Source organism: Nelumbo lutea, chromosome 6 (assembly GCF_056320005.1).
Source record: "Nelumbo lutea isolate HS-2025 chromosome 6, American lotus-T2T, whole genome shotgun sequence".
Classification (NCBI taxonomy): Eukaryota; Viridiplantae; Streptophyta; class Magnoliopsida; order Proteales; family Nelumbonaceae; genus Nelumbo; species Nelumbo lutea.
Window position 1 is genome coordinate 35,596,285 of NC_142689.1, and position 8,019 is coordinate 35,604,303.

General features: G+C 35.8%; 1 protein-coding gene across 13 annotated transcripts in view; it reads left to right on the plus strand.

Annotated features, from left to right (window-relative positions):
* The window catches only part of LOC148848517 (protein PARALOG OF AIPP2-like), a 43,295-nt gene extending 38,083 nt beyond the window's left edge, over positions 1 to 5,212 (plus strand). For 12 of the 13 annotated variants that reach the window (XM_088952374.1, XM_088952364.1, XM_088952375.1 and 9 more), the window contains 2 exons: positions 3,400 to 4,737; positions 4,828 to 5,212. In XM_088952374.1, the coding sequence (XP_088808500.1) occupies positions 3,400 to 4,479 (1,080 nt within the window). In that variant the 3' untranslated portion in view covers positions 4,480 to 4,737; positions 4,828 to 5,212. The remainder of the gene's footprint in view (positions 1 to 3,399; positions 4,738 to 4,827) is intronic. The other variant, XM_088952365.1, reaches the window with a different exon arrangement.
* Positions 5,213 to 8,019: the final 2,807 nt, after the last annotated feature.

The window sequence follows — 8,019 nt, forward strand, 5'->3', positions numbered from 1 at the left end:
GTGTTTAACCGCATCCAGACATTTTCCCTCTATTTAGAGGTTAGACATGATCATGTCAAATGCCTCCAATGTCTGACGTTAGACATGTAGAAAGTGTTATCAAATGTCAAGACAATAGATGGATAGGTTGGAAATGGTGGATCTCATAATAATAATCCTTATTATAATTGATTTTTTTTATCAATAACTCAACCTTTTATTAATTAATATAATGGAAGAGACGATACATTAAATACAGTCGGACTGTGAGAGAATTAGCAGATTTTTTAACCCACCCAACCATTATTTCCATATCTCTGGTTAGCCACCTGATCTTCCTTTCATTGTTGAAAATCCACAGTTCTGATCCCCCATTTCGTAACAAGCTAATCACCAGTTTGGAGTCTCCTTCCACAAATAGCTTTTGGATGTTCAATTGTTTTGTCTTTTGAATGCCTTCCACTATTGCCAAAACTTCTGCTCTCATGGAGTCTCCTCCAACTGGAAGATGATACCATCAAAGTTAAGCTTGATAACACCTCTGTTTGGAGGTGACCAAGTATGATTTATAATTGTCTTATGGGCTGTAGAATCTGCTACTTCCTTCCAGCTTCTCATTAGATCATTTGTTGACACATGAGAGAAGGCTGTTAATGATTTCAGCCAATACACCACTTTAACCTTGATTGTTTCCAAGATATTACTTTTATTTCTTTCTTTATCTGTAAAGATTCTTGCATTTCGTTCTTCCCAAACAGTCCAAAGAACAGCAGCTCTAATGCAGTTCCACATTAACCTCCCTCTCTTTGTTGTCCATCCAAAGGTAGTTGTGTCAAATAGGCGTTGAATATCTGCCGGAGGACTCCACCTGCACCCAAGAAGAGAAAAGCACCAATCCCAAATAGAGGTAGTGAAAGAACAAGAGATAAAAAGGTGGAGGCAACTCTCACCATCAGCCTTACACAATACACACCAATGAGGGGATAAACACCAATTTGGCCACTTTCTTTGGAGTAGGTCAAGAGTTTTAATGTTTCCATGAACCACTTCCCAACAAAATGCAGCAATCCTAGGTTGAACAGCTTTTCACCACACCTCTTTCGCCGGAAGAGGCAGACCACTATAGGATGATTCTAGCAGAGTTTTAAAGGAGGCACATGAGAAGGACCTCAATGGGGTACAAGTCCAAACTCGGTTATCAGGTCTTGACGGTTCAACGAAAACTCCTTCCAGTAAATGTTAGAGGCCAAGAAAATACTGAAGTTCTGAGTCTTGGATACCCCTACGGAAGCCCAAGTTCCAATTAACCCCATTGAGTGAAGCTGGAGATTGGACAAGGAACTTAGAAACTGGCTCTTTTTTGAACCTTGAGAGGGCAAAGAGAGCGGGAAGTTTGTCCTTAAAAGGGAGTCTCCAAGCCAGATATGTTCCCAAAATCTTACATTATTTTTTTTTATGAGTAATAGTAAAATTTTATTAATTCAAAAAATGATTTAGAGTTGTGATTTCATACAACATCCAAGGGAGAGGCGCGAGCTGCAGCCCCTCCTAGAATCTTAAAATTATACCAGGAAAAAAAATACAGGAAACACAACTGAGCCCAAAACAATTATTCCCTATTTACCCCTTGCTTGGCTAACACACCGGACAAAGTATTTGCTGATCTCCCCACCAACTTTAGTGAGACCAACATATTCCTTGTCAACCAACTGAATTTCTTCATTTCGTTCTTGTAGCACCATATTGCATCTTCAGGATTTTTCAACCAGCCCACCACTACCATGGAATCCTCTTTAATTATCAGATTCTGTACCTCCAACTGGTTTGCAAATTGCACCCCTTGTACCGCAGTTAATAGCTCTGCCCTAATAGAGTCTCCAACTCCTAAAGGACCCGAGTAAAGCAAGACAGTCTCTCCATTCTCATCTCTCAGAACACCTCCCATTCCGGATAATCCTGGATTATCCATGCTACTTCCATCAATGTTCAACTTCAATGAGCCTTCAGATGGAGGAGATCAGCTTGTAATTAACTTGTCCTTTAAGGGTGAACACCTTGCTACTACTGACCAGTTTCTCCAAAGGTCATTAAAAGAGAATTGATGAAAGATTTCCGAAGTCTTCAGCCAAAGGGTTGCCCTATGCAGCAGTCTTTCAGTTCCTAACTGCTCCTTTCCTTTACTTGAAAAATTCTAGCATTCATTTCTTCCCAAAGAGTCCAGATTAGGGCAGTGCAAGCGCATTTCCAAATAAGTCTCCCTCTTTTTGTAGGCCAAAAGAAAGTAGAATGGTCAAAGACCATGCGAACTTATGCTAGTAAGCTCCAACTACTCCCAAACAACGTAAGTAGCCAAGTTCAAAGGTATGCAGAAAATGGACAAGATATTAGTAAATGGTAACAATCCTCCCTGTGAGCTCTGCAAAGGATACACCAGTTGGAAGAAATACAGAAGAAAGGTCTTCTCTTTTGTAGGTTATCTAGAGTGTTTACTTTCCCATAGATTACTTTCCAACAAAACGCCATAATCTTTGGGGGAACTAGCCTAAGAGATGGACTTAAAATTAGAAGCACAAGTAAAGGTTCCTTTGGGTTTAGGAGCCCAAACCCTTTTACCTGGCTTGGCGGGATCCAAGCAAACGTGATTAAGGCAACATAGCATCTAGATATTTGGTTGATCATCTGCAGGTGACCAGTTTGTCAACTTTGTGTTTGTTGAATCTGACCTTTTTGGTACTTGCAGCCTAAAGTGTGTTGATAGGCACCATAATGTGGATTTTGCTTTTGACATTTAGAATCTCCTTTATGTTGAAATCTTATCTCTCCAGCAAGGATTTTGACTGACATTTTCTTAAGAATGCGAAGGACTGGTGGTAGATGGAGGAGATGTAGATTAGTAATTTATTAGATATCTGCTAAACAATGAAGGGCCTTGGATATTTCTTCACATTCAAGAAGCAAGGTCATTAGCCTCTAGATTGAGCATATCATTCAAATGGACTCTGAGATTGGCCAATGACTTTGGTGATTATTGAGCAAGGGAAGGTCTAGGTTGGGATGGTTACAATGGGGTTTGTCAGGTCTTAGGCCACAGCAAAGATGTTGATGCGTCCATTATTGTTTTTCTTTATTGTTTCCACTTTTGGAGTCAATTTTCATGTTGGGTTTTGTCCTCTCTAGGGTCTTTCTAGTAAGAAGGTTTTTTATGATTTTATTTGTTTTCACTCGTCATACTTGATAAACAATGTATTTTTTATAATAATAAAATAGAGTTCTTATGAAATAGTAAATTCTTCTTGAATCATGTTTAATGTTGCATCAAACTTCTTCATAGACTACATTCAAGCCATCTGCATGATCTAAGACTAGAAAAGTAGTTCATCATGTACAATCTTCTCTAATGATTGCTTGGTCTACCTGCAGAAAGAACAGACAAATAAAGAGGGCATGCAAGAAGGGAAGATTCAAACCTGTACTCAAGCAACTACACAAAATGGTAATCTCTATAAAGGTAAATCGGTGCCAGTGGAGTTAAATAATTCACTAGATAGACAAGATGATTCATCTTGTTCTTTAAAGACACCTCCCTTCAGTACATCTCTTTCCCAAGGGTTTGGTGTTGTGGGGGGCACAGATAAACAAAAAATCCCGGAGAGAATGCAGGACGAAATCAGAGATGAAATCAAAATTCAGAAGGAGATGAAGAGTCCAGATGGATTGATGGATATTGGAACTGCTTTGAAGAGGACACTGAAAAGTGAATCACTGGACAAAGGAAATTGCAGCTGGGAGAGCAATAGCAGGAAACGACTACACATGGATTCTGCACTGATGATTCAACAAGTTTCTGGTGAAACCTCAAGTTCTAGGAGTCGGGCAACCCTTTGGATGGGGGAGGATCATATATTGGTCGGTGGAGAAAGTGAAATGAAGAAGATAAAGAGGTGTTCAAGTGTAGTGTATGGTTGTAATAGTTCTAGCGAACAAAATTCTTTCAATGAAAGATTTCCACCTCAGGTACATGATGTGGCTTCTGGCTTCCCTATCAATGAGCAGCAGCAATATGGTGAGCCTTATGAGCGCATGAAGAACTTGTGGACTACTGAAAGGCACTTCTTTCCTTTAGATTTAGGTTCTGTGAAGGACTGTAAACCTAGAGATACTTCTGTGTCATCACAAATTCTTTCATCAAACAATGAAGATCTACTGGGATCTGAAGCCCCAAATCTAGAGCTTGCTTTAGGGGCTGAGAGGAGACCGCCAAAGCAGGGAATGCTACCATGGCTTGTTGGGACGGCAGACAAAAGAAATACCAGAGACCCAGTGGCAAACAAGAAGGTTGACGACGATGGTGTCTCTGCTTCTCTTTCTCTCTCTCTTGCTTTCCCTTTCTCCAGCAAGGAACACACTGTGAAGCCTGTTTCAATAACAGAGCAGCTCTTGCCTGAGGCTCACCGGGTGAACACTTCACTTTTCCTCTTTGGTGGCTTCTCAGACAATTAGATCTGGTTCAATGCACACATTGTATATTACGGCCCCATGAATTCAGTTGGTTCATGGCAGGAATATATCCTTATCTATCCCATCTGTTCATAGCCATATATACATTTGTAAGTTTTTTTTCATTCTCCCTTCCACCCGTTTTTGTTTCTTTTATTTTCTTTGTTTTCGGGTGCATAGAAACGGCTAGTTGTATATAAAGAGAATGATGGCCAAGGAGTCTTCTTAAATGCCACGGGGGACTCGCAAATTGGTGTGTTTGTAAGTTATACGATTCCTCTTTTTCTTGTTTCTTTTATTTAATTTATTAGCTTAGAACATCACAGACATTGTTGTACTGCTTTTCACCAGGATAACAGGGTGTATGCAAGAGAAGTTTGCAGATGGTGGGGCTGGTAGGGAAAGAGGGGGGCTCCATGCTCAGTGCTTCTACCAACATCTTGTTGTATCCCATGGCCCTGCGGATTGTGTGCCATGGTCCTGTTGCCCCCCCTGCCCGTTGGAATCAAGTGATAAAAAAAAGTTCAAATATCTTTAAAAGTAGCCCTGTAAAAAAGGTATATGAATAGGAATGCCTATAGGAGAGAATCTAAAATGGAATTAGATGCTCAATGGGAGATATAGAGGAATTTGACCCCTAGTTGCAAATTTTGCAGAGAAAAATGAAGATGCATGACATCTATTTTTGTAAGATGTAAACTACAAATTGGGAACATAAATTTGGCTATTGGTAGAAGTGCCTGAAGTATGGAAATAATAGTACTTATCAATAGTTAAAAAAATGGTTCCTCAAAAAAATAGTAAAAAAGAAAATGGAATGGAGTAAGAAGAAAGTAAAAAGCATGGCCTATAAAAATAAAGTTTTCTAATTTCTGCTATAAAAAAAATGATGATTTAATTTTCGATGAGAAGAACCATACTTGTGTAAAGCAGTGGAGTCCACCCCCAATGCTTTTAATTGAATATCAACGAGCACATTAAATAAAATATTGGAAAAAACAGGATAAGGTAGTCTAGTTAAATGAAAACCGGGAAGATCAACTTTGATGAATCACTGAAGGGGAAAAAGGGAACAACAATCTGATGCATGTCAAGAAACAGATCGCATAAGGAATACAAGATAAAGAAGCTATTGGAAGAACATGCATAGAGGCAGGGATGTCGAGGAAGGAAAATGTTGTCAATGTTATTTGATATGGTAAATTTGTAATCAGATCTTGTTATAACCATTGCATTAAGAATCACCTTACGATATATACTTGATTGATTAGTCATTGTCAAACAATACTAACTTTCAACTAAGGTTCAAAGTATCGACACGTTTCGTTCCGGGACCCCTCTGATATGCCCCTACAGTGGATGTATCGGGGGTTTGCCTCCCCTGAAACAGTTTTAAAAAAAATAAAAAAAGTAAAAAAAAATCACGATTTGCTCGATATGCCCCTACTGATGTATCGGGCATATCGATATTTTGAACCTTGCTTTCAAGCTATTATCAAACTTAATAATTTTGTAATGACCCGAGTGTTAAATGAGTCAAATTTAAAAATCCATACCACTATTAAAGGTAATTGAGATCATAGTACTTTTTCCTGGACTAAAATACCCCTAATTTTGAATTTGGTTCCTCTTTAATTAAGAAAATATAATTTAAGAAATTAAGTTATTACTTTTTATATCCAAATAAAAAAAAAACTAAAAATATTAAATCCATGTTTTTTAAAACTAGCGCAAAAATGAAACTGTTCTTCGGTCTAGATGGCAAACAAGCAATTCAACCATATAGGTCAAATGGATTAACCCTATGGTGTCATAGTTGAATAATAAATTTTTCAAAATAAAAATAAATACAAAAAATTTAAAAAGTAAAAGGATTGGGTGCATCTATTTTAATCATATTAAAGAAAAATAAGTGGGATAAACAACAAATGTTTTTATTGATGATGAAAATGAACACAAAATTTAAAGTTGACCTAAAAATAAAATTGTTTTCTTGCTTTGTGATGGGCATTCAAACTTTTGAGTTAAACTGTCAACCTTTGATGCCATTATTAAATAATAAAAATTAAAAATGATAAAAGAATAAATTAAATGATAAAATTACAAAAAAAAAAATTGTAGAAAAAATTTGGGCACATCTGTAATATTTTAAATTGATCATATTAAGAAAAAAAGTCTGATAAACAAAAATTTATTCTATTGATGATTGAAATGAAATACAAATTTAAAATTAACCCAATTACTTTTTTATTTATTTGCGGGTCAATATTTCAACCTTTTGGATCAATGTGTAAAACTCTTAATGTCATAATTAAATAGTAAATTTTAAATTTAAATAAAAAATCAAAAATATAGAAATTTTATAGAAAACATTTGGACACATATATAATATCATATATTATTCGTAGTATTGAAAATTCATTGTATTGCAAGATTCTCTTTGTCTTTACCACTGTTTCTATTTTGGATACCTAAATAAGGGAACTATTATAATTTGTCATTATGTTAAATTTTTTGGTGTGTATGTGTGAACAGAATATACCACATTTGAACCCTTCTTTATTTATTCATGCAAAGACTTTTTTCTGCTAACCCAAATTATAGTGGAGACTTGCTAACATCAAACCGTCGCTAACCCAAATTATAGTAAAGGTGGTCACGGCAGCAAACTAGTAAGTTTTTATGTGTCTTGATTTTAGGAATATTTTGGTATGACTCTTGCAACCAAGGTTCAAAACAAATCCTTTGTTTTATTTCTTTTCATATGTATCGGCCAATACGGGCTCATAACAAGCTGTTTTGGATATATATAGTCCAATATGGGCCCGAAACAGTCTGATACAATTTGGTACATTTGATCATTTTTGTTCATCATTAATTTCATTAATCAATATTTAATAATGAATCTCTCATTAATGTTGTTACTCATGTATTTATGTCTAATTTATCTTTCATTAATTAATCAATTACTCCAAACGCCTAATGCAAATTCTCTCATTAATTCCTTTAATTAATTATCCCCTTTCATTAATTTCATTTTGTTAGTATAAAAACTTCAAATTTTAGCTATAGCAAGATTTAAACCTAAGTCACTTGATTTTAACAACCACAAGTTTGCCAATGAGCCACATATTTGTTTGCTATGACCATATGTATTTTTAATTTTAAGTAAATTTTCAAGTGTTTATTAATAAGTGCTAGAATTAATTATTAAAATTTATATACTAATAAATATTATGATTAATTATTTGGTATTTTGAAAATTGACATTCATATTTTTGTTTTTTTTTTTTTGTTTTTTTTTTTACATTTTAGTTATTCTCACTTTATATAAACCATTAAATTATGGTTTAATGGTGTGTTGTTCTTCAAAGACAAATTTCCTTTTGCCAACACACCAATCGTGGATGGCACTATGCGAGATGCCAGAGGTGTTGATAACACTACCAACGATGTTGAAGATGTTAATAATTCCACATCCAATGGTAATCTGGAGCCCATATCACATGTTGACAGTCCATCAACTACTCAAAACTAGATTAA